Genomic DNA, 27,500 nt, shown 5'->3' with positions numbered 1-27,500 from the left:
GGAAGGGAAAAAGGGGACCAGCTCCCGAGAGGTGGGAAATGGGAGCTGGTTAAAGGTCAGGCATGTGGGGTTGCCCCCACATCTGGTCTTTGCTAGTCATAGCTTGCAGTATCTGCCGGAACAGATGGTATTTATTTGCTCCCCCACCGAGCAAATTAGGCACAAGGCCGATTTTTTATGTGAGGAGTGAAGGGAGGGGGAAGGGAAAAAGGGGACCAGCTCCCGAGAGGTGGGAAATGGGAGCTGGTTAAAGGTCAGGCATGTGGGGTTGCCCCCACATCTGGTCTTTGCTAGTCATAGCTAGTCATAGCTAGTCATAGCTAGTCATAGCTTGCAGTATCTGCCGGAACAGATGGTATTTATTTGCTCCCCCACTGAGCAAATTAGGCACAAGGCCGTTTTTAATGTGAGGTAAAAACCAGCTCCCCTAAAAGGGGTCACTCTGGTTACCAAAAATAATAATTGTCCCAGTATAGAGGGTTTCCCCTCCATTGACTGGTACAAACCATCTTAAGTGCAGCATCTGCCGGAACAGATGGTATTTATTTGCTCCCCCACTGAGCAAATTAGGCACAAGGCCGTTTTTAATGTGAGGTAAAAACCAGCTCCCCTAAAAGTAGGCAAAAAGGGGGCACTCTGGTTACCAAAAATAATAATTGTCCCAGTATAGAGGGTTTCCCCTCCATTGACTGGTACAAATCATCCTAAGTGCAGCATCTGCCGGAACAGATACTACACTTTGATCTTAGCCAAAAGACCAAGTAAAAAAAAATGCGTATTATATATTTTTGAGGAAGATGAGAGGCATATTATGAGTTAGTGGGAGGAGAAAAAATTGGTTGATGTATGTACTAGCCAAATGCCCAGTGTCGCGTGGCATAGATTACATAGGTGGGTATCTGTACTAGCAAAATACCCGGCATCGCCCAGGATTGGATAAAGTAGGTGTATATGCACTAGCAGAACAACCGGAGTCGCCCGGGATTGTATGACATAGGTGGATGTGTACTAGCAGAATACCAAGTGTCGCCTGTGATTGTATGATATAGATGAAGTATAGGTCCGATTCGACAATTTTGAAGGTGCTTGTGCAGTATAGGTCCGATTTGAAAAATTTTGATGGTGCTTGTGCATTATAGGTCCGATTGGACAATTTTGAAGGTGCTTGTGGATTATAGGCCGATTTGACAATTTTGAAGGTGCTTGTGCAGTATAGGTCCCATTTGACAATTTTGAAGGGGCTTGTGCACTATAGGTCCGATTTGAAAAATTTAGATGGAGCTTGTGCAGTACAGGTCAAATTTGAAAAAGTTAGAAGGTGCTTGTGCAGTATATATCCGATGTGAAAATTTTGAAGGTGCTTGTGCCGTATATGTCCGATGTGAAAATTTTGAAGGTGCTTGTGAATTATAGGACGATTTGAAAAATTTAGAAGTATATATGTTACAATATGCAAGTGACCTCCCTTAGATGTAGCTTCATTATCAGATTCCATTAGATTAATATACAATCATTGTTATTACATACAAGTGACCTCCCTTGGATGTAGCTTCATTGTCGAATTGCATTAGATTAATATACAATCATTGTTATAATATGCAAGTGACCTCCCTTGGATGTAGCTTCATTGTCGAATTGCATTAGATTAATATACAATCATTGTTATAATATGCAAGTGACCTCCCTTGAGTGTAGCTTCATTGTCAAATTCCATTAGATTAATATACAATCATTGTTATAATATGTAAGTGACCTCCCTTATATTTAGATGTCATATTCCAAAAATCACAGCTGAACTAAAAACATTATTATTTAGAAGGCCCTCCTTCTCTCCTTATTTTCTTAGTGGGGGTGAGGGGAGAAGGATGAAACCGCTTTAATTCTAAGAACAGATGGTATTTATTTGCTCCCCCACCGAGCAAATTAGGCACAAGGCCAATTTTTAATGTGAGGAGTGAAGGGAGGGGGAAGGGAAAAAGGGGACCAGCTCCCGAGAGGTGGGAAATGGGAGCTGGTTAATGGTCAGGCATGTGGGGTTGCCCCCACATCTGGTCTTTGCTAGTCATAGCTAGTCATAGCGTGCAGTATCTGCCGGAACAGATACTACACTTTGATCTTAGCCAAAAGACCAAGTAAAAAAAAAATGCGTATTATATATTTATGAGGAAGGTGAGAGGCATATTATGAGTTAGTGGGAGGAGGGGGCGAAAGATGAAACCGCTTTATTTCTAAGAACAGATGGTGTTTATTTGCTCCCCCACTGAGCAAATTAGGCACAAGGCCGTTTTTAATGTGAGGTAAAAACCAGCTCCCCTAAAAGGGGTCACTCTGGTTACCAAAAATAATAATTGTCCCAGTATAGAGGGTTTCCCCTCCATTGACTGGTACAAACCATCTCAAGTGCAGCATCTGCCGGAACAGATGGTATTTATTTGCTCCCCCACCGAGCAAATTAGGCACAAGGCCAATTTTTAATGTGAGGAGTGAAGGGAGGGGGAAGGGAAAAAGGGGACCAGCTCCCGAGAGGTGGGAAATGGGAGCTGGTTAAAGGTCAGGCATGTGGGGTTGCCCCCACATCTGGTCTTTGCTAGTCATAGCTAGTCTTAGCTTGCAGCATCTGCCGGAACAGATACTACACTTTGATCTTAGCCAAAAGACCAAGCAAAAAAAAAGATGCGTATTGGACAGAATTGGTGCATATGTACGAGCAAAATACCCAGCGTCGCCCGTAATAGTATGATATAGCACTAGCACGACATATATACTAGCTGATTACTCGGCATGGCCTGGGATTGGAAGAACACTCGGCGACGCCTGGGATTGGAAAAAATTGGTTGCTATATGTACTAGCCAAATGCCCAGCGTTGCCTGGGATGGTACATAGGTGGGTATCTGTACTAGCAAAATACCCGGCATCGCCCAGGATTGGATAAAGTAGGTGTATATGCACTAGCAGAACAACCGGTGGATGTGTACTAGCAGAATACCAAGTATCGCCTGGGATTGCAAGATATAGGTGAAGTATAGGTCCGATTCGACAATTTTGAAGGTGCTTGTGCAGTATAGGTCCGATTTGAAAAATTCTGATGGTGCTTGTGCATTATAGGTCCGATTTGACAATTTTGAAGGAGCTTGTGGATTATAGGCCAATTTGACAATTTTAAATGTAAGCAATATGTAGTCTGGTCATTCTAGGATGGCTGACTACTTGGTATTACCAAATGATTTATGCAGATCACGAAAGTTAATTGGGATTACCAAATGACTTATGCAGATCACGAAAGTTAAGCAATACATAGTCTGGTTATTCTAGGATGGGTGACTTACCTAGGATTACCAAATGATTTTTTGCAGATCACGAAAGTTAAGCAATACATAGTCTGGTCATTCTAGGATGGGTGAGTACTTTGGATTACCAAATGACTTATGCAGATGACGAAAGTTAAGCAATACATAGTCTGGCAATTCTAGAATGCGTGACTACTTGGGATTACCAAATGATTATGAGGATCACGAAAGTTAAGCAATACATAGTCTGGTCATTCTAGGATGGGTGACTACTTCGGATTACCAAATGACTTATGCAGATCACGAAAGTTAAGCAATACATAGTCAAGTCATTCTAGGATGGGTGACTACTTGGGATTACCGAATTACTTATGCACATCACGAAAGTTAAACAATACATAGTCTTGTCATTCTATCATGGATTACTATTTGGGATTACCAAGTGACTTATGCATATCACGAAAGTTAAGCAATACGTAGTGTGGTCATTCTAGGATGAGTGACTACTTGGGCGTACCAAATGACTTATGCAGATCACGAAAGTTAAGTAATACATAGTCTGGTCATTCTAGGATGGGTGACTACTTGGTATTACCAAATGACTTATGCAAATCATGAATGTTAAGCAATACATAGTCTGGTCATTCTAGGATGGGTGACTACTTTTGAGTACCAAATGACTTATGCATATCACGAAAGTTAAGCAATACATAGTCTGGTCATTCTAGCATGGTTGACTACTTGGGATTACCAAATGATTTATGTAGAAGACAAAAGTTAAGCAATACGTAGTCTGGTCATTCTAGGAGTGGGGACTACTTGGGATTATCCAATTACTTATTCAGATCATGAAAGTTAAGCAATACATAGTCAGGTCATTCTAGCATGGGTGACTACTTGGATTATGAAATAATTTATGCAGATCACGAAAGTTACGCAATACATAGTGTGGTCATTCTAGGATGGGTGACTACTTGGGATTTCTATTTGACTTATGCAGATCACGAAGGTTAAGCAATACATAGTCTGGTCATTCTAGGATGAGTGACTACATGGGAGTACCAAATTTTTTTGCAGATCATGGAAGTTAAGCAATACAGTCTGGTCATTCTAGGATGGGTGACTAAGGATTACCAAATGACATGTAGATCATGAAAGTTAAGCAATATGGAGTCTGGTCATTCTCGGATGAGTGACTACTTGGGATTACCAAATGACTTATGCAGATCACGAAAGTTAAGCAATACGTAGTCTGGTCATTCTAGGAGGGGTGACTACTTGGGATTACTTAATGACTTATGCAGATCACGAAAGTTTAGCAATACATAGTCTGGTCATTTGAGGATGGGTGAGTACTTTGGATTACCCAATGACTTATGCAGATGATGAAAGTTAAGCAATACATAGTCTGGTCATTCCAGGATGGGTGACTTACTTAGGATTACCAAATGACTTATGCAGATGACGAAAGTTAAGCAATACATAGTCTGGTTATTCTAGGATGGGTGACTACTTGGGATTACCAAATGACTTATGCAGATCACGAAAGTTTAGCAATACATAGTTTGGTCATTCTAGGATGGGTGACTACTTGGGATTACCAAATGACTTATGCAGATCACGAAAGTTTAGCAATACATAGTTTGGTCATTCTAGGATGGGTGACTACTTGGGATTACCAAATGACTTATGCAGATCACGAAAGTTTAGCAATACATAGTTTGGTCATTCTAGGATGGGTGACTACCTGGGATTACCCAATGACTTATGCAGATGATGAAAGTTAAGCAATACATAGTCTGGTCATTCTAGGATGGGTTACTTACTTGGGATTACCAAATGACTTATGCAGATCACGAAAGTTTAGCAATACATAGTCTGGTTATTCTGAGATGGGTTACATACTTAGGAATACCAAATGACTCATGCAGACAATGTCTTTACGTTATTTATTTAGACAGGTGAGCGATAATGTGGGTTAAATTGTCGAAATGTGTAACAATCCAAGAATTATGAGATTCAACGAGATACGTCAACATGTATACTTACAGATTACTAGGAGTCACCCTGGATTCAATGAGATACATGCAAATGTATGCAAGCAGAATACATGGTCGCCTGGGATGTAATGAGATAGATGCAAATATATACTAGCAGAATACTTGGCGTTGCCTTGGATTGAATTTGATTGATTGAAATATATACGAACAGAATACCTTGCGTCGCCCAGGATTTCATGAGATTGATTGAGATATATACTAGCAAAACAGTCAGTGTTGCCCGGGATTGAATGAAATAGATGAGAATATATATTAGCAAAATACTTGGCATCGCTTGGGATTTGATGAGATAAATGTGTTGCATATTACCTGTCCTTGCATATACATGCTGTAAATTACCTACTAAAGCGAAAATGTAAGTATGTATGTATGTATGCGTCTTCGCTTTTTCTGTATGTCTACAAAAGGCATTTTTCAGAGAAGTGATCACTCGCTTTTACAACTTTTTAAAACTTTTTATATCATATAAATAGTAATATCTCACAGTTAACAACGAAGCTCGCCTGTCTATTTAATTTGCTCGATTTCGGGAAGATAAATATTCAACATTTGTCGCTCGCCGCATGTGGGTTGTTCTTCTGCCTATAACATCTTGGGGAAAAAAAAAAAAAAAAGCTTTTAGCAGTAAACGAAATACTATCCCGCGGTCAAACTTGACCTCATTAACTCATTAAAACAGGCACCTACCAAATCCAAGTAATTAAATAAATTCAAACGTGTTTCCATTAGCATCTTGCGGTGGGGCAATCGTTAACGTCACACTTTTTTTTTTCACACTTAAATTACAACTTTGCCTCAACGGTTCAGGTTCGATCCTCATACTTACCTACTAAAACATTTTTTTACCCCCCGCCCCCACCTCCGGAGTTTCCACACACATCTACAAACATACGGGCAACGCCGGGTACCGCTCGCTAGTATATACATAAAAGCGAAAATTTATGTATGTATGTATGTGTGTATGTGTGTATGTTTGTGTGTCTGCTAAAAACTTTCGACAAACACGACAAAAATTCACAAACTCGGTATTATATTGATGCCCCATCCTTCGCTCGAAAAATATCGAAAAATTGGCCAAAAATGTTCATTTTTTCACCCCGAAATCGACAATTTTCGACAGGGGGGGGTGTCAATAAAAACGGTCTTCTCGTGACAACGATCGATTCTACGCATGCGTCAGATGACGTCATGACCTGATTTACATTAAATAGTTGACAAACAAATTTCATGTACGTCGAGTTAGTTCAGTTGATTAGCTCGTTAGTTCATTATCTAAACGTTTTGGGTTCGAATCGTGGTGTGAGATGTCTTTTTTCCGATTTTTTAAATTTAAATATTGAACTCGTGTTATTTAAGCCATTTTTCACGTAACGATCGTTTTTCTGGGTTTTTTTTTACTTCGCTTATCCACCCCCGACCATACACCCAAAAGCACACGGGTACCAACCAATTTTTTAAATTTTAATATCGAAACAGGCTTATTTAAGCCATTTTTCATGCGTTCGTTTTTTCTGTTTTCATCGTTCGTTTGCCTTACGTTAGTTTTTTTTCGATGTTTTGATTCCCCACCCCCCCGCTTAAGTTTTAACGTTGTTTTCTTTTTTTACTTCGTTATAACAAACAAACCTGGTCATTGACGTCGTCGTCGTAACGCTCGACGAATTCCGGGCGCGCACCTGTCAATTTGGTTCTTACTTAAATAAATTCAAACATCTTTCAGTAACTCATTCTGGCTGGCCGATTTTATTTTCAAACTTCGCCTCAGAGCTTCGGGTTCGATCCTACTCCCCCCCCCCGGGTTCTTTTTTATTTAACACCACACACAAATCCAAACACCCGGGCAACGCCGGGTACCCCCGCTAGTATATATATAAAAAGCAATGTGTGTGTGTGTGTGTGTGTGTGTGTGTGTGTGTGTGTGTGTGTGTGTGAGTTTCTTCCCTATGGATTCAAAAATGGCTCGGCTGAAGAGAGAGAGAGAGAGAGAGAGAGAGACACACACACACACACACACACACAGAGAAAGACAGACAGACAGAAAAAGAGAGAGGAGGAGAGAGAGAGAAATGTCCAGGCTTTAAAGCATCAAGATTCCAGTTCTTAAATTCCTGGAATGAGTAAGACTTTCATGATTTTTTCTTACATCTTGAATAACCGATGGTTTGGACGCAAGTTAGTGTGCTTTTCTTCTAATGAGTCATAACTGAGAAAAAAAAAACATAAGTCTGAAACTTCATATTCTGACTGTAAGTATTGATGGAATGTTCCATCAAGAATTTATCATTTTAGAAATGAAGAAAAAAGACATAATTACTGAAATCTGTCTATTATTTACTTACACGTGCTCTGAAGTTGAAAATATTAATATCTATTGAGCTTGAATCCTTATAGTCTGACTGCTACTACTACTACTAATATATATATATATATATATATATAAATATATACATATATATATATAAATATATATATATATATATATATATATATATATATATATATATATAAATATATATGATGAGAAATATGGAAATAGTATTCCGACAAAATAGAGAAATAAAAAGGAACAAACAGTATTATGAGTTCATCAAGGTTTCGTCTTTATTTTCGGAAGTCTCGAAATAAAGATGAAACGTTGATGAACACATAATACGGTTTGTTCCTTTTTATTTCTCTATAAATATATATATATATAAATATATACATCGGCTTCAGCTGAGTCTTAGACTTCCACTGGTACCATGTAACCCAGTGCTAGCTGCCTCATGGTCGGGTCGTCAGCGACTAAACCGGCTCCCCCACCCGGGGTAACCTGGGTGAGGAGGGTGTAGGGACACCCAGCAGGACCAAAACCAAGACCTATCAAAGATCGGATGAGCTTCTTATGAGCCAACGGCCATCTTCTGAAGCCAGAGTCGACCTTGTCTTTCCTTGGGTTCTACTGGCTCTGGTCAAGTTCCACTCGTGCCGCTTGGGCAATGCACAAGTTTCTTCACCCAGGCTCTCGCAACGGTGGAAGATAGTTACGAGTTAAAAGTCTGGTCAAATTGACATCGCGACCAGGCGCTTCGGATCCTCCGCAACGGTGGGAGGGGCTCTTTAGCCCCAGTGAGTGGCTACCACCCGCCACAAACCAGGCAGACCCTGGTCAGGTGCTACCCCATCACGTCTGCCACTTCGATGGGGTGGTCAGGCAATCACGGACGTAAATCATTCACCTGTTACAAATCACAAGTTGGAAGTTGGAACATTCGTACACTGTGCCCAAGTTTCACGTATGACCCAGATCTCAACCTTCGTGCACAAGGTCTGCCTCGAAGACCGCATTACTTTACTGTGAACTTGCCAAGCTGTCTGTCGACATTGTCACTCTACAGGAGACCAGATTGGCTGGAACTGGCTCCATCTCGAAAAAAAACTACACTTTCTTCTGAACTGGCAAAGCAGAAGAGGAACATCGCATCCATGGAGATAGTTTTGCAGTGACAAACAAATTACTCAGAGAACATGTAGTTGACACTCTGGTCAGCATTTCAGAGAGAATTATGACACTGAAGATCAACTGCGCCGATACACCAGTACACCTAATCAGCGTCTATGCACCAACACTGCCTAGCGAAGATCATGTGAAGGATGAATTCTACAACTGTCTCAACGAAATACTGAGCAGGATCCTAGCTAGCGATCACCTCCTAGTACTCAGAGACTTCAATGCCAGAGTCGGTGCAAACTATACTGCCTGGCCTGACATCATTGGTCACTTCGGTACTGGTAAAATAAATGAAAATGGTCAAAGAACTCTGGAGCTCTGTAGTCAACAGGGACTCTGTATTGCAAACACCTGGTTCAAACAGAAAATGTGTCATCGTGTCTCTTGGAGACACCCTCGTTCCAAACATTGGCACCAATTGGATCTTGCATTGTGTAGAAAAAGAGAAATCGGTTCTGTCAAACGATCAAGAACCTACCACTCTGCCGATGGTGATACTGACCACTCACTTGTGCTGACACAACTCGATCAAGAACTATGCATCACCCTGTCCAAGCTGAAAGTGGCGCGCAGTCAATTCCAGAAAGCTGCTTGGCACTGTGCAAACAACTACTGGAACAACCTGTGCGATGAAATCCAGACTGCTGCTGACTGCGGTAAACTACATGTCATTTTGACCGGGTGAAAATGATTGTTTTTTAAAAAATAATTATTAGATCAGGGTTAAGGTTTCGAATGAAGCAAATTCATTTTTTTTCATATTTTCCCTTTTGGCCATGCTTTCAACGATTTGTTTGATTAAAAATTCGATAATATGCGTAAACACTTACTTTCTTAAGTGGTCTTATGATTTTGACCAGGACTGTATATATATAAATATATATATATATATATATATATATATATATATATATATATATATAAATGTATATATATATATATATAAATGTATATATATAAATATATAGACTTATATGTAACATACTGAGTTCGTGTAATTCAGTAAATTTTCATATACCAAAAGGTTTTAAGCCAAAAATGGTTGACTTAAGGATTAAGCTACAAAATTATCACATTTCATAATTGAGCATTAATATACTGTGTGTGCAAAATCAAGACTTCAAGACAAGGTGTTGATGGCAACGAAAAGTGTATTTTCATTTTACATTAAAACTGTTTCAATGTCTAGTTCGACAATTTCAAGCATTATATAGTTTGAAAATTTTCAAAAACTAGCATTTCTTCAGACTTTATGAATAAACACACTTTAGGCAATGTAGCTTTTTTTTAATAGAAAGAAAAAAGGTGGGAGAGGGGGAAATCCCAAACGGGAAAAGCATGCGAGAAACATTTACCTTGGTTTTGGTTACGGAAAAGCCCATTAAAATATTAATGTATCGCCTAATTTTCGTATCCTTATTTAAGAACAGAGTTATGTAAGGTTTTTACGGGGAGCTCTAAAACATTTAAAAAAAGAAAATATTTTTTAAATATATCCCATTTGTTGGGTTCCTAAATTCCTTTATTTCACAATGATTGATTTTTTGTAAAAAGAATTTTTAAAAGTTTGGTATCTATATATATAATGCAGAATATTCAGTGTAGCTTAATCACCATATATATTTTATAACTTACTAACTAACTCTACCTACATATTGAGCACTTTTGAAGTAAATGCTTAAAGTTTACGCATAAATTTATACTTTCATATATTAATTTTATGTGAGTAAATGAAGTATATATATATATATATATATATATATATATATATATATATATATTGAATAAAGTAGTTGCAGTTTCATCAAATACTTTTGTATACAAAATCCGATCCTGCATAAATTGTATATATATGTGTGTGTGTGTGTGTGTGTGTGTGTGTGTGTGTGTGTGTGTGTGTGTGTGTGTGTGTGTGTGTGTTTGCCTATCTCTATGTACTTAGGAATGCAGGCTTGAAAGCGATATGTATGATTCGATTTTCATGGAAGAGAAATTATGTTGATCAAAGAATGTAACAAGTACGAATCAGGTCAGTCAGCAGAAAATTAACAATTTATTTAAAGAAATTGACAAAATCTTTTTATAAAAAGCAAATGAAATCCAAAACGTTCTTTTCACCTTCCATACATTTTCTTCCTGTCTTTCATTTCACATCAAATAAATCTCTGAAAAAAAATTTTTTTTTCTCCAAGAATTTTGGACTGATCAATTTGGTAAAGAATTCTTCTGGATTATTGGCACTGATGAAATATTTTTAACTACCAAGGGAATTCTTCATTTTTTCAAGCTGAGAATGTCACATCTGTGTAGCACGTTATCACATGATTACTTCCTTACTGGTTGCAACACAATCGTCTTCAAATCCAATGCCAATGAATTTTGTTCATTCCATGTATCATTTGCAATCCTCTCATAATATGCACACACCCCTTTATATATATATTTGTTTTCGTTTTTTTTTTTTTCAATTTTTTCAACAGAGTATTATCGATTGGACACTAATCTGCAGCCAAAAATGTGAAAGATCAATATTCCAAGATTTTTACGAGGTGCTCGGTTTCAAATACAACTACAAATACAAATAGTGAACCGATCATCATCAAAAATTGGATGATGCAGATTTTGCCATTGAAAATGTGTAATTAAGATAATTTATACCATCGATGACAAGTTCCCATGGGATTGCTTTCCTTCAGGCTACAACACAATTTCAAATACAAATAGTAAATCGATCCCCCATAATGGAACCAGTCAACATTTGAGGCCCAAACTTCTATAAAAAAGGCCAACTTTTCAGAGAATTTGGCCTTTTGGAGGGTTGCCTTTTAAAGGCTAAATTTATTGAAGTTGGCCTTTTAAAAAGCAGTTCGGTCTTGAAACGTGTACTGGTTCTATGATGGAGAATCGATTTACTGGGATGTTGCATTAGAAACTAAGCACCCCTAAAAATCTTTAAATATTAATTTTTTTTGCATTTTTTTAGTGATAATCTGATAGATTAATGTCCAATCGATAATAAAAAATTGGAAAGAAGACAAAAAGAAAAAATGTATAAAGGGGGTGTGCATTGTACTGTTCCACTTAGTTTTCATCTATCAAATTGACAATCGATCTCATTAATCCTTATCCTTGAGTGGAATTTAGCTTTGATGAATGGTAAATCATTAATAACCCAATAACCCCCCCCCCAAATTGAGTGGATAATGCAGATTTTGCTATTGAAGGTGTCTAGTTGAGCTAATTTATACCATCAATGACACGTTTCCATAGGATTGCTTCCCTGCAGACTACAACACTTGCATTTTCCAATTCAGTGTTAACAAATAAACTTTGCTCATAAGTAATAATATCTTGTATATTCCATTCGTTATCCTAAATCCTCTCATAATATAATTCATTAAATTCATTATCCATCTCATTAACAGTTATCCTCGAGTGACTTTTAGCCTTGATAATTGGTGACTTATTAATAAATATATTTTTTTAAGTTTAAATTGCAATAGTGAAATTGACGTTTCTACAGAATTGGGACGAAATTTTGTAGACAATAAATGGAGTTTTCAGATTAAAAAAAAAACAATGTTTCTACTGATTTTTTTTTTTTTTTTTGCCAATTCTAATAAGTTACAATGTTAGCTTCCAAATTATGCAATCGAAATCACCTGAATATTACTGAATCATTAAACAAAACAACTTTAATCGTGGTAGCAGTAGAAAAATTGCCGTCATCTTGTTTAGATCAAAACAGAATATTACCTCCCTTTTGAACTCTCCTGAGTCTCACGATCGTTTTCATCAAATTCTATTTTTTACTTCCTTTAATAAATGATTTTCTACCTTATCGATTTTCGTAATTTTTGGATATAATCATTTTAAAAATACGAGGAATACATAGATACCATTGTTTTCATGTGAAATTCAGTTTTACGATTTTCGAAATTTCGTCTCAATAGTGTAGAAGCGCCGTGAAATTATATGTAGATTTTGTTACAATGAATTTATGCCCCCTTCGACGTATATACTACAGACTAACTCGACAAGCAGCAAAATCACATCCCTTCATTGTTGAGGTTTCTTGATGCCGGAAAGCCTACTCTAATAGTTTCTGTCCTCGGACTGCTAGACTTTGGAGTTTCCTCTTTAGATCCCTGCCTGTAATAACCTTCAGAAGTTAAAATGTAATGTGAACAGACATCTCGCAGCTTAACTCCCTGCAGTCCTCTGTTAAACACAATCCCAAATAGTAACCCTTATTATCCAAATGGCAATATGCCTGTATGGGGTGAAGAAAATTTTTAATTTTTCGCTATGAGTGTGTGTGTGTGTGATCACGTCAGAGTCACCAGTGTTGAGATATAAAGTTATTTTGCCTCACATTTCTTTATTTAGTTGCGGTGCCAAAGATTGCTATCATCAGAATGCATAACAGACAAAAATAAAACCAATACAATTTTCACATTTATTCAGAGTTGACAACATATAAAAAAAAAAACATAAATGTCATATAATACAAAGCATTAACTAATTTCTCTATAAGAGTCAAGTACGTCCAAGGATGAAGTACTGTTGCCCCATCTGGACAGGAGTTGCTAGAAGCAGCTTATCCTACCTTGACATAGTTTAAAATACACTTTGTAGCCTAGTAGAGGTTCCTCTTTTCTCTTCCTACAGAAAAAAACGTTGTGAGCCTGTCTCTGCTTTATCGTAATTTTCATAGCAACTGCTTGAATGAGCTCCAATCTACGGTCCCCCCCCCCCTTGCCAATCTTTCACAAAAAAAACACTCGTCGTCGAAACCACTATCAATAATTTCCGCCATTTATCTGTGCCTTAACCTAAACGTAGATTCCATAAACAAAGCTTCTTTCTTAAAACTGCTCGCTTGTGAGACTCTCGTAAACAAGTTCTTGATGAACTATCCTCTTAAATAAACCAAATTACCAAATTTCCACTACTAACAATTACTACGATATTGTCCCATTGACTAGCATACACTCATTAACCCTTATCCTCAAGTGGCCTCCGAGCCTTGACAAATCGTGACTGCTTTGTAAAAAAAAAATAAAAAAATAAAAAATAAAAGACTGTCTACTCACAAGTAATAGCAGTTTTTCTATCTATCAAGGTAGTTTAAGAATATCTGGACAACCAAGATATTATTTATTCTCTAGAAATTCCATAGGATACACGGCTTGTTTCATTTAATCCTATTGCTATTCAGCTCCAGTCTTTGAATTATAGGCATGTTCATTTTCTTCCTGATATTCTTATGGGTGACTCTGTTCTTGGTGAGAAATCAACATAAAACTTAAACTTCTTTGTTTTTCTTTCTCATCAAATCTTTCTTGGAGTTCATATATTAAATCCATTGCTCTTTCTGTTTCTTGTGAAAGTGTTTCACTCGTTCGCTCTTAAACACGTTTTCATACATGAGGCTACTCTCTATCTCCGCAAATTTACTATCAGATTATGTATGAAGAACTGTTATCATACTTTGGGCTGGTGAACCTATGTCCCATTTAAGGGTTCTTGATAAAGTGCAGAAATGTATCTGTAATTTTATTGACTTCTTCCATTCTTTCTTCTTTTCTGTACACTCCCTCACTCACAGACCCTAACCCTAACCCTAACCCTCACTCACAGACGTGATGTTAGTAGTTTCAGCTTTGCTCGAGCCCTATGCACTGTTCATTGCTTCATGTGCACATGCATATATATATATTAAAAAGTTTGACAAATGTCCAAGTAACCTACATCTAAAATTTCAAGTGTTTAGACCCAAAATTGGCGGAGGAGTTTGGTAGAATCTGTAAAAAGTCAACTCTTTCAACATTGACCTTTTGTCAGCTAAATTTTCGCATAAAAACTGATTAAAAGGCTTTCTGCATGTCTGAATACACTTTATGTAAAATTTCAAATGTTTAGACAAAAAATTGACTGAGTATAGACCACAGAGGTCAAAAAAATTTTTAACTTTGACCCTAATTTTGACCCCTTAACATTTATTATTTTGGGCTCAAATCAAATTAAAAAGTTTGACAAATGTCCAAGTAACCTACATCTAAAATTTCCAGTCTTTCGACCCCAAATTGGCTGAGGAGTTTGGTAGAGTTTTCAAAGGTAAAATCGTTGAACTTTGACTCCTTGACAGTCCAATTTCTGGCCGAAAGCCAATTAAAAAGATTTTCCCAAATCTCAATGCCCTTTATGTCAAATCTCGAGTTTGTAGACTGAAAATTGACAGAGTAGTTTGGTAGGAAAATGTACACACACAGACACACACATACATACACACACAGACAATTTCACTTTTATAGATAGATAATATGACATGTGTTCCTCAGAATTTCTGATCTATTCCCTGCTTCCTTTGTTCCAGCTTACTGGTCTAGTGGTCTCAATCAATTCGCTGTTTTTATACATCATAGTGATACACATTCCTATTCCAGTAGCTTCTTTCCAAGAACTAAAAGCTTGTGGTAGCTTTGGTCTTTTCGAGACTACGGCCAATAGGCATCTCCTGTCTTTGCAACAATCATCTTCCGTTCTAGTTAATCCTTTTCATCAAGTGGTTTCATGCCTTGTCTGGAGCGATTTCCATAAAAAGTGCATTCTGCAGATGCAGATTTTGACCTATGCAATGATGCAAAAAACAAATGCATGCAAAAAATGTGATCAGTTTTTCAATCTTTAAGAAATCACAATTTCATGTTTTGAAACTTTTAGATGAAAAAGATATACGACATCCACTTGTCGCTCAGTAGAAGAAAGACAGCATTTTTCACCATGGAACAACCTGCTAGATGGTGCCATGACGATGACTACCATATCCAGATTCAAAGCGGCCTTAGATAAACATCCAGATTGTATGTATGTTACATATGAGGGGCCCTATGTAAGAAAACTATGAAAGAGAAGATTTAAATAATCCATTATAAACAATGTTATATAGCATCATATCAACCCTTAAGTACATACCTTTAAGAATCACTGCAAGAAAATGTTTTTCATTCACGCTGTTGTAATATTTTTGATAGTACTAGCATTTTAGCCCGGCGTTGCCCGGGTGTTTGGAGGTGTATGTTGATCAAAAAAAAACAAAAAACAGCAGTCAATTCTTTTAACTTTGACCCCTATTATGACCCCTTAAAATTTATAGTTTGTGGCTCAAATCAAGTTAAGTTAAATCCATGCCCAAGGAACCTATATCTAAAATTTCAAGTGTTTAGACCCAAAATTGTCGGAAGAGTTTGGTAGAGCTTTCAAAAGTAAAATCGTTGAACTTTGACCCCTTAACAGCCAAATTTCTGGCCGACAATGGATTACAAAGATTTTCCGAAATCTCAGTACCCTGTATATCAAATTTCGAGTCTGTAGACTAAAAATTGACAGAGTTATTACGTTGGAAAATGTACACACACAGACACACGCACAGACAGACACACAGACTCGTTCACTTTTATAGATATACTAGCATTTCAGCCCGACGTTGCCCGGGTGTTAGGTGGTGTATGTTGAGCAAAAAAAAAAAAATAGCGGTCAATTTTTTAAACTTTGACTCCTATTATGACTCCTAAACATTTATTGTTTTGGGCTCAAATCAAATTATTAAGTTAGATCCATGTCCAAGGAATCTATATCTAAAACTTCAAGTGTTTAGACCCAAAATTGCCGGAGGAGTTTGATAGAGTTCTCAAAGGTAAAATCGTTGAACTTTGACCCCTTAACAGCAAAATTTCTGGCTGAAAACCGATCACAAAGATTTTTCCAAATCTCAGTGCCCTGTATATCAAATTTCGAGTCTGTAGACTAAAAATTGACAGAGTTATTGCGTAGGGAAATGTACACACACAGACACACAAACACGTTCACTTTCATAGATATATAGATAGATAGATTAGAGGGTATGATTAAAGAAAATTGAAATGTTCTACTTATAGACATTAGCGATAGGAACTGACCAATCAAATGGATCCACATTCTACAAGCAACCAATTAGAGACCAAAACTGCTCCATAAAAATATCGGATATTTTAGAATTTCTGCAAATAATTTTTCGTGTTCCAGACATGATAGAAGGCTTCTATCGCTCTTAGGATTTGTATGGAACTAGTCAACTAGTCGATGGTCTGCAAAGAAAAAGAAAAAAAAAAAGGAAAATCGGTTTTCATCAAACTGAAATGGAATCATGCTGCTTTTTCTAGGGTGACAATTTTTCGTTCCACCCTGTATATGAAAAATTTGAAAATTAAAAGCTTTACAACAAATTTATTATTTAACAAAGAATACAAAAGTTGTTTCCTTAATTCATGGATTTTCAATAAATGGCTTATATCATCAGAGAAAATGTATATTGAGCGTCTTTATCTGATTGGGATTGTCTTATAAATATTGATACTAATATTTGCATGGACTTTAAGTTTACAGTGTTATACAAGCTGTAAGCTTAAAGTATTTCAAAATTTCGGTTAATTATATATATATATATATATATATATATATATATAATCAATAAACAGCTGTTTCGCCGTATTACAGCTTTTCAGTCTAGCTAGACAAAGTAAGTTTTTTCAAAACTCGACCGCAATACTGTAATCCGTAGTCGGATATTTTACCCCCACGTTATCATGCTTGTCCTAAAAGTAAGCAAAATTATAAAGTTTACATATCATGCATTTACATTGTCGACTACCAAAAGTGCTCTATTCTTTTAGAAAGAGCTATGACTAAATATATATATATTTAAACAGACAGATTATTATTGGCTCACAAGGAGCTTTCACACAGGTTATCAAAGATTTCTCCTTGAAAACAACCTGTGGTGTTCCCTAGAAACTGAGTGACAACAAGTATCCCCAGATTTTCAGTACACCTCATCTCTTTTGATAACATTTGCAAATACGTGTGCATTATCACAACAGCCGCTTGTCATTGATTTTTTGTTGGCAGCGGCTATTGATCTTCATTGGGATTTGAGTGGCAATAAGCCTCCCCAAGGTCCCAATTTTTTTCGCAATAGTCAAGCAGAGGTCTGGTCAGTGCTCTCTCCTCGGTCTTTTTTTACTCCATGACTCTACTAATCCTTTTTTTTTTTTGTCTCACCCCCTTTTTTGGGGGGAGGCAGTAATGTGGTAATGGGGGGATGGGAGAGGTTAGAGAACTTGTAAATATGCGGCTTCAGTGTTCTTGGTTCCATGTAGCATTTCATGTTTTGCCTCTGCAACAGTTTGTCTGGCCCACGCTTGGGGCTCATGTGTGTTAGTCTCCATATTCAAGGGTTTTCCTTAATATTTCAGCTGTTTTCACTATTGTTGTTCGTTATATTTTTCCAGTCATTCCTTTGATTCCAATTTCTCCCATTCTTTTTTCAAAGTTTTTTGGGATTGTTACTAGTGCTCCAACTATTATAGGTATTTTTTTGATTTTCTTCATCATCCATATCCCTTTCAGCTGTCTGGCTAGCTCTGTGTATTTGCTCCGTTTTTCCCTTTCTTTGATATTCACCCTGTGGTCAGCTGGAGCAGCAAAGTCTACGATGTGACATGACTTTTCTTTCTAGTTAATTATTACGACACCTGGTCTTCTTGCTTGAATGGGTTTATCAGTTTGTATGTCTATGTCCCAGAGGATTTTGTGATTTTCGTTTTCAAGTACTGTTGCTGGCTTATGTTTGTACCACTTGTCTGTGCGTTCGAGATGCCGTTGTTTGCATAATTCCCAGTGTACTGCCCTTCCCACTTGGTCGTGTCTGTTCTTGTATTCCTTTTGGTCTAGTTTGCTGCATTCACTTACTATATGGTTTATCGTTTCATCTTCTTCTTCATTATTATTATTATTATTATTGTTATTGTTATTATTATTATTATTATTATTATTATTATTATTATTATTATTATTATTATTATTTTATGTATTTACATAAACTAGATACATTTTTGTATCGGTTTCAGTATTTACTTCAACAGTGCTTCATATAAGATACTTATAAGAGTGTGTGTGTATATCTATCTGTCTACCTATCTATCTATCTATCTATCTATATATATATATATATATATATATATATATATATATATATATATATATATATATATATATATATATATATATGAAAGAGAGAGAGAACATTTTTTATATATATAAATATTGATGTATGTTATATATAAAAAATATTTACATATATGATTATCAATATTTTTATTAGTATTTTTCCAATCATATCTTCGAATGGAAAGAAAAAAAACAAAGGAATTTTTCAGCCATAGCAAAAAATATAAACTCATCGAAAAGCAATCGTCCTCTTTTCGTAACCTTTTTGGTCCAGCAGATTGCGTTCTGGTGTGGGTGTCTGCTGTTACTCGGTCGGGGTTGGTGAGTCTGTTTTCAGAGGAATGATACAATTTTGCAACATACATGTGCAAAAATAAAAAGGAAATCAAAAAATGCTGCAAAAATAGCGAAATCTTAACATTTTGTGGATAATGACAACAGTGGAATAAGATTGGGCAGATCTGAGTTTGGCAAGAAATTGGAAATTGCTGGATAACAAAAAAAATAGATTAAATTGATTTGCAATGGGAAATTGAATTATACAAAATGGTGGGTGTGGGTAAATGGAGAGAAATTAGTGAACGAAAAAAGAAATATGAAGAAGAAAAAAAATGGGAAATGGAAGAAAGAAGACGATAAAGAAATTAAAGAAGAGTAAAAGAAAAACAATAAGCAGGGAAAATAGTAAAAAGAAGAAAAAGAATAAGCAACAAAAAAGAGAATAAATAGTAAAAGAATAAAAATAAGATATTGCAACAGAAGAAGAAATAAACAAAATGGAGAAAAAATGGACAAGAAGATAAAAAGGAGAAGAAATAGTAAAAGTTAAGAAAAAATCGGAAGATGTAGAAAAAATAATAGGAACATAAAGAAAAAGAGGAGGAGGTGAAGAAGAAGAAGAAGAAGAAGAAGAAGAAGAAGAAGAAGAAGAAGAAGAAGAAGAAGAAGAATAGCAAAAATGAGTAAAAAAAATAATAGGAAAATAAAGGAAAAGAGGAGGAGGAGGAGAAGGAGGAGAAGAAGGAGGGGAGGAGGTGAAGAAGAAGAAGAAGAAGAAGAAGAAGAAGAAGAAGAAAGGAGAAGAATCGAGAATAGCAAAAATGAGGAAAAAATACGAAGTCGAAGAAACTAAAGAAGAAATAGCAAACAGAAAAAGAAGAAATTAAAAAAAGAAGATGAAAACAAAAGAAATAGTAAAAAAAAGAAAGAAAGGAATAGTAAAAAAGAAGAAAACGCTAGAAATTAGAAATAAAAAAAGAAGCAGGTAAATAACAAATAGAAAATCGAGGCGCAAAGAAGAAAATGATCAAATGCATATTAAAGAATGAAATTGAATAATGAAAAAGATTGAGTGAAGATGAATGATGAAATAAGAAAAAAAAGCCAAATAAAGGCGGAAAGAAAAGACAGAAAAGAACCTCTGGAGGAAAAAGGAAAGAAAGAAGTTAATAACGGATAAAGTAGAAGAAAAAGAAAAGGTAAATGAATGAAATGGTTTAAAGAAGTAGAAAAAAGGATGAAAGAGGGGGAGGGGTAGTAGTAAGAAGAAGAAGAAGAAGAAGAAGAAGAAGAAGAAGAAGAAGAAGAAGAAGAAATTATAGAGGAAAGTGAAATGATAAAGGTAAAGAAATGAAAAATGAAAAAAAAAGAAAAAGATTATAGACAAAAAAAGCAAGAAGAAGAGGAATCGGTTTTTAAAAAAAGGGCGATAAGAGACTGAGCACTTTTCTCCGCCCCTCCCCCATAAAAAATTAAAAAACAAGAAAGTTTAGGAAAAGCAGTAAAACAAAAACTGAAGAAAAAAAAATAATAATAGAAAGTAAGAATAAAAATATTAGTGAAAAAAAAAAAAAAAACAAAAGAAAAATGTTTAACCGAAATGCCACAATTTACAGAAAAAAACACACACTTTGCCATTTGTTTTCTTTTCTCTCTCTCTCTCTCTCTCTCTCTCTCTCTCTCTCTCTCTCTCTCTCTCTCTCTCTCTCTCATTCTGCTGGTAGCTACGTCTTAGTATCTCAATAAGAGGCATTGTCCGTCGGTAGTTTGTCACGTTTTAGTTTTAAATGAAATTTTTGTTTGTCTGTGACGCTTTACTTTGAAATTATATTTTCATCGCTGAACGGATACAGTGAATGAATGCATCCTTCAGTATGTTGCATTCTAGTTTGGAATAGCATTTTCATCGGTCTGTAATGTGTAAATTTGAAATAGCCTTTACCTCGGTTTGTAACATTTAATTTTGGAATAGTATTTTCTGATGTTCTGTCACAATTACGTTTGCAATAGCATTTTCGTTGTCCTGTAACATTTTATTTTGGAATAGCGTTTCCGTTTGTCTGTAACACTTTACTTTGGAATAACATTTTCGTTGGCCTGTAACATTTTATTTTTAAATAGCATTTTCGTTGTTCTGTAACAGTTTATTTTGAAATAGCATTTTCGTTTGTCTGTAACACTTTACATAGCATTTTCGTTGTTCTGTAACACTTAATTTTGGAATAGCATTTTTGTTCTGTCACTCAAGTTTGGAATAGCAGTTTCGTCGATTTGTAAGATTTTATTTTGGAATAGCGTTTTTTGTCGGTCCGTGTAATTTAAGTTTGGAAAAGCATTTTCATCAGTCTGTCACATGTAAGTTTCGAATAGCTTTTTCGTAGGTCTATCATGAATAAGGTTCAAATCGTATTTTTTCTGCCTGTTGTATAAAATCTGTATAGCATTTTTGTCGGTCTGTCACGTGTATGTTTATAATATCAGGTTGAATGATCGCAGCTATAAAAAGAAAACAGTATGTATGTGTGTGCAAAAATGTTTAACTGATAAAATCTTAAACATGGAAATTCACAAGAAACAGGATGGTTTATAACGAGTAAAATCTTTTGTTTGAATGGATTAATAATGTGCACAGAAATATGTTCATTTCAACTTGCCGAGACATTTCTGTTACTTTTGCGCATGTGCGTATTCATTCATACTTGAAGTGGTTTAACCTTAAATCTTTTTTATCTACCTGTCGATAGCTCAAACGGTAGGGAACACGGCTGGAGCACTAAATATTTTGGTTTTGATTCTAGCTGATGGCACCCGAGGCATTTTTATTTTTTAACTTTTAAAATCAGCATTATATCAATATAATATTCAATAGAGAACTAGCTCTGTAATAAAGAATACGAAATCTGCATGAATTAAAATATATGTAAATGTATTTTACGATCAGAATAAAACCGGGCGCCCCACTAGTCTGAAATAAAATGTATCAAAACATATGTCAGAGAGTCTCTGAGTTGGTTGATTCGTCACGTTTAAGATTGAGATTTCATTTTTGTTGGTCTGTCATGCTTGTTTAAAATTGCATTTTCATTGGTCTGCCAGGTTTATGTTAAAAGCTGTATTCTTTTTTGTTTTGTTTTTTGTTTTGTTTTTCTATCACGTTCAATGTTTATATAGCATTTTTGGTGGTCTGCCACGCTTAAGTTTAAAACTATTTTAGTTGATTGAGCTGTCACGTTTAATCTTGATATAGTCTTTACTTTGGTTTGTCACGCTGAAGTGTTTAATCTCAGTTTCGTGGATTTGTCAAACTTGGAATACAGAAATGCTCGTTGTTTCATCACCCTAAATCTGGCAATGCTATGTTCGTTGGGTTATCACATTTAAGTTTGAAATAGCATATTATCTTTAACCTTTCGTGGGTTATCTTCAACTTTCTTCACCCCGTGTTGACAAATGACTTTTTTTCCCCTACAAAAATGAACCGAGATTTTTTTTTTTTTTTTCATTTTTTGGTCGAATTGTATTTCTTTTAAATAAGGAAACGAACCAAAATATTTATAACCCGATTTTTTTTTTTTTTTTTTTTTTTGTAAATATGATTAAAAAATTGTTTTGTGTAACGCTAATTAATAAGCGTCTCAAATTATACCTTACAAAATATGCTTATTTTTGCTATGTTTATGCTGGTTATCTACAATTTGACCAAAAAATTAAAAAAAAAAAAAAACGGTTGATAGTTTCGTACAAAAAGCCTTTATCAACACGGGGTGAAGAAAGTTGGCGATAACCCTAGCATGATTAAGTTTAAAATAACATATTCGTTGACCTGTTTGCAGCATTTATATTTGAAATAGCGTTTTCTTTGGTTTATCATGCTGAAGTTTCCAATAGCATTTTTGTCGGTCTGTCACGTTTAAGTTGAAAGTTCTTAAATAAACACGCGTATTGAATGCTTGTATCATAATAATGTTCTTCTCCCTGCTCTAGTCATTTTTTTTTTTCGGGGAAGGAGGCTTTTTTTTTCTTTTAGATTTTCATCCCTTTATTTTTCTTCCCTTACACCCCTCCAGTCTTTTGAAGTCTCAAATTGAATTTAACTTTCGTAGAGTTTAAAAAGTTGTTTGTTTGTTTGTTTTTCTTTTACAACAATTGGATTTACCTTTTAGAAATACAAACGGAAAATAAAAATAATCAAAGAAATAATAAAAAAAAAGTATCACCCCCTCCCTCTCCCAACAATGCACCAATTGTACGCAATGGATTTAGAAACGGCAAGAGACAAGTTATTTTGATAATAAAGTCACACACCTCGAAACCATGCAATACTTCTATCTTGTTTATCTCCCTCTCTTTATCCCTCTTTCTCGCGCGCGCGGACACACACACACGCACACATTCTCTCTCCTCTCTTTCTGTTCCTCTCTCTCTCTCTTTCTATTTTTTTCTCTCTCTCTACTTCTCTTACACACACACATACTCTGTCGCTCTTTCTCTCTCACATACGCACTCTTTCTCCTCTACCCCTTCTTTCTTTCTTTATCTCTCTCCCGTACACACACACACTCTCCCCCTCTCTCCTTCTCTTTCATACACTCTTTCTTTCTCCCCTGTCTTTCTTTATCTCTCTGTTTCTTTCTCTCTTTCTTTCTGTCTCTCCCTTCCCCTCTTTCTCTCACACACTCTCTTTCTCTCCATCTTTCTCCTTTTCTTTCACACGCATTTTCTTTCTTCTCACCCTCTCTCTTTCTCTTTATCTTTCTGTTTCTGCTTCTCTCTGTCTCTCCCTCTTTCTCTCACAAACTCTTTTTCTCTCCCTCTCTCTCTCTCTCCTTCTCCTTTAAACACACTCCTTCTTTCTGTCCTTTCTCTCTCTTTCTTTATCTCTCTGTCTCCCTCTCTCTTTATCTGCCTCTCCCTCTGTCACCTTTCTCTCACACACTCTCTTTCTCCGCTCTCTCTTTCTCTTTCTCTTTCTCTCTCTCTCTCTCTCTCTTCATCTTTCTGTTTCTCTCTTTCTTTCTCTCTGTCTCTCCCTCTTTCTCCTTCTCTTTTAAACACACTCCTTCTTTCTGCCCTTTCTCTCTCTTTCTTTATCTCTCTGTTTCCCTCTCTCTTTCTCTCTAGCTCTCCCTCTGTCTCCTTTCTCTCACACACACTCTCTCTCCGCCCTCTCTCTCTCTCTCTCTCTCTCTCTCTATCTATATATCTATCTATCTATCTTTTTCTCTCTCTTTGATTTTGTCTAAATTCTTCTGATTTGTCTCCCCAAGTAAAAATTGTAAGATCTCAACATATGATGAACGATTAAATAAAAAAGGGAGATAACAATTTTAATCCAATCTTCTGTCATCCCAAGGCTACATGTTACGTACGTGGAAATAAGTGTAAATAAAAGGCATTTTTTTAAAACGTATAACATTACAAGATTAACTTGTATTGTTGAGAAAACAAAAACAACAATCATTGACACGAAAGATGTTTGCTTGGATAAGGATGAAGAACATTTCACCTGAAACGAAAAGGAATTTTAGTGCTTCTATAGTATTAGTTACAACTGAAAATCGCATTTCAAATCACTTTGATGTCCTTACGTATGATATTGAAATAAGTATCCTCACCATAAATTAGAAAAAAATATCAAGTAGAAGAATAATTAATTTATATATTTTTAAAATATAATTATTCCAACTAAGAAGATTGTTAAAATGAAGATATTTCATAAATGACCTTAACAGCTGCATTAGCTTACATCATGGATAAAAATAATTTCTGTATTACTCTTAATTTTCCAGCGTTCAGATAAACAAACATATATGTTTAAAATAAATATTCACCGATTTATTTCTTAAATTTACCTGTAAATGATAAATTTTGCCTGTTTAAATATACAACAAGGTGTGCTATTATTCTTTGAGATATTTAAGAGATTTATTTGTCAGTCAAACCTACCTGGTATATTACATCTTGTCCTTTTTGATTTTTGTTCCCTGCACCTGAAGATTTCCGCCGTGCCTCGGTTTTATCTGCTGGATAGAGACTTTTTGTTGATCTGTTATTGCTCTCGGAAGTTGGAAGCGTGTCGGTGTCTTTTCTGGCCAGAGCCATGTCTGACCAGGACGTCTCGTGCGACGAGAACATAAGGTTTCGTTGTTCACTGAGCTGACTGCTTGAGGTTGTCACTCGTCCACGGCGCCTTCTGCAGCCTCGATCTTTACATCTAATAATACACATGGATATTGCCGCTGTAAGCGGCACGGAGATTATGACCGCCACGAGCACAATGGCAATTAGTAGATAAAGGTGGATTTGGTCTTCGATTTGTTTGTGAACAGCGTTCAGCATTTCGAATGATTTATTGCTAACAGTCAGCACCAAAGACAAATTGGTCGTTGCTGATAGGACAGGGTTTCCACTATCTTTGACAATGAATTGCAAATCATATATGCCTGCATCTTGCCGTGTCACGACGTGAGTGAAAGACAACAAGCCCGAATAATGGTTGACGGCAAAAAGTTGCTTGTCGTTTCCTGCATTTATTTCGTATTTCAAAAATGCGTTCTCTCGGCTGTCGCTGTCAGTCGCCTTGAGAACCGTGATATTGCTCGTACGGTACGGATAATAAACAACATCCAGGGTATAAGGGTTAACACTTGGAAATGTGAAATAAGGTGCATTGTCGTTCTCATCTCTGACCTCTACGATGACATTGACCGTGTTGTTTAATGGTGGCAGACCGTTGTCTTTGACTAAGACTTTAAATTCGTAGACGTCCTGAAATTCGTGGTCCAGTGACATCACAGTAAATATCGATCCGTTTGCGGCAATCTGAAAGGGCAAGAAATCTTTATTATTTGTGACCAAGGAAAAGGTAAGTTTACCGCCTGCACCAAGATCAGGATCCGTTGCATTGATAACCCCGACTGGATATTTCGCATCTTGGTTTTCGTTGACAGAAAACTTAAAGGTATCGCGAGAAAACCGCGGCTTCATGTCATTGACGTCAAGCACTTGTATAGAAAAGGTGTTAGCGCTGTGAAGGACCGGTATTCCTCTATCTTGACAGCTAATAGTGATCTTATAGTGATCTAATTTTTCTCGATCCAGTGGATTCTTTATAGTTATTTTATATTTTTTCGCGCCAATGCTTTGAAGCAAGAATTTGTCATGATGGAGTTCACATAAAACTTCTCCGTTTTGTCCCACATCGTTGTCGGTGACTTTTACGTAGGCAATAAAGCTGCCAACTGCAATGTCTTCCGAAATGGTGGCCGTGTTTTTATTAGCAGGTGATGCGGAGACAAAGTTTACATCAATCGTGGGCGGATTGTTCTGCTGGTTAACGATACTGACAAGCACTTTGGCCGTTGAACTTAAAGGTTGTTCTCCTCCATCCGTTGCTACGACATATAACTCGTATTTAAAATCGTGTCCACTGGAGATTTTACTGGTTAGAAAAATTTCACCGGTCCGTTCGTTGAGTTCAAAGAGTGACTGAGCTAGAGTAGATGTCTGGGAACTAAAATGGTACAGAATATCTCCGTTTTTGCCGGAATCTAAATCCTTTGCTGACAAGACCACTACTGGTGTTGCGACATCGTGTTCATATTTTATCGAGACGTTGTATATACTACGTGAGAATACTGGCAAGTTATCGTTCACATCTGCAACTATAATGCGAACATGCAAAACGCTTTCTCTTGGTGGAGTTCCACCATCCTTCGCAATCACTTGAACTATGTATGAATCTTGAACTTCCCGATTCAGCCGTTCCTCCAAGACAATGCTTAGCTTCGATATCCCATCGACACTTTTCAGAACAGATAATGTAAAGGGCTCGTCTTTACTTTTTTGTAACTCATAAGTAATCTGCGAATTTAAGGGGCTAATATCGCGATCAATGGCATTCGGGATGGACCTTTTCGCACCTTTCAAAGATTCCTCAGAGAATTCGATCTCCACTTTTTCCGCCGGAAATTCGGGGACGTTGTCATTAATGTCTTTTATTATGACTTTCACTTCTAAAATTTTTACAAATGACTCTCGTCGTCGCACGGCAATGTCGACCATCTTGAAGCATTCTTTGTAACGTATGCACAAGACCTCGGCATCTAGAATCTGGGCGGTGTACAGTTTCCCTGAGTTTTTACCAACGCGAAAGAGTAGCGCGTTGCCCGTCAAACCGTGTTCCATCTGGCTAAAATGGAGAAGTTTCTGGTCACTTGGCAGAACGCCGTCCAGCAGGTGTGAATCGAGTGCGATATTTCCAATGTAAGTACTCGGACTTTTTCCTTCTTCGATCGAATAAGTCAGGTCGACTGCTCGGGATGATTGGAAAT

General features: G+C 36.4%; 1 protein-coding gene across 1 annotated transcript in view; it reads right to left on the bottom strand.

Annotated features, from left to right (window-relative positions):
* LOC145242525 (protocadherin-19-like) overlaps window positions 1-27,500 on the bottom strand; it is a 291,299-nt gene that overhangs the window by 113,217 nt on the left and 150,582 nt on the right. Inside the window, exon 2 of the mRNA XM_080105597.1 lies at window positions 25,114-27,500. This exon is cut by the window's right edge and continues 111 nt beyond it. Within this exon, the coding sequence (XP_079961723.1) occupies window positions 25,114-27,500 (2,387 nt within the window). The remainder of the gene's footprint in view (window positions 1-25,113) is intronic.

The sequence above is a fragment of the Euprymna scolopes genome, chromosome 21 (genome assembly GCF_053919585.1).
Source record: "Euprymna scolopes isolate OS-2025 chromosome 21, ASM5391958v1, whole genome shotgun sequence".
Classification (NCBI taxonomy): domain Eukaryota; kingdom Metazoa; phylum Mollusca; class Cephalopoda; order Sepiida; family Sepiolidae; genus Euprymna; species Euprymna scolopes.
The sequence above is the reverse complement of the archived record's forward strand: the minus strand, read 5'-3'. Positions and strand labels throughout refer to the sequence as shown.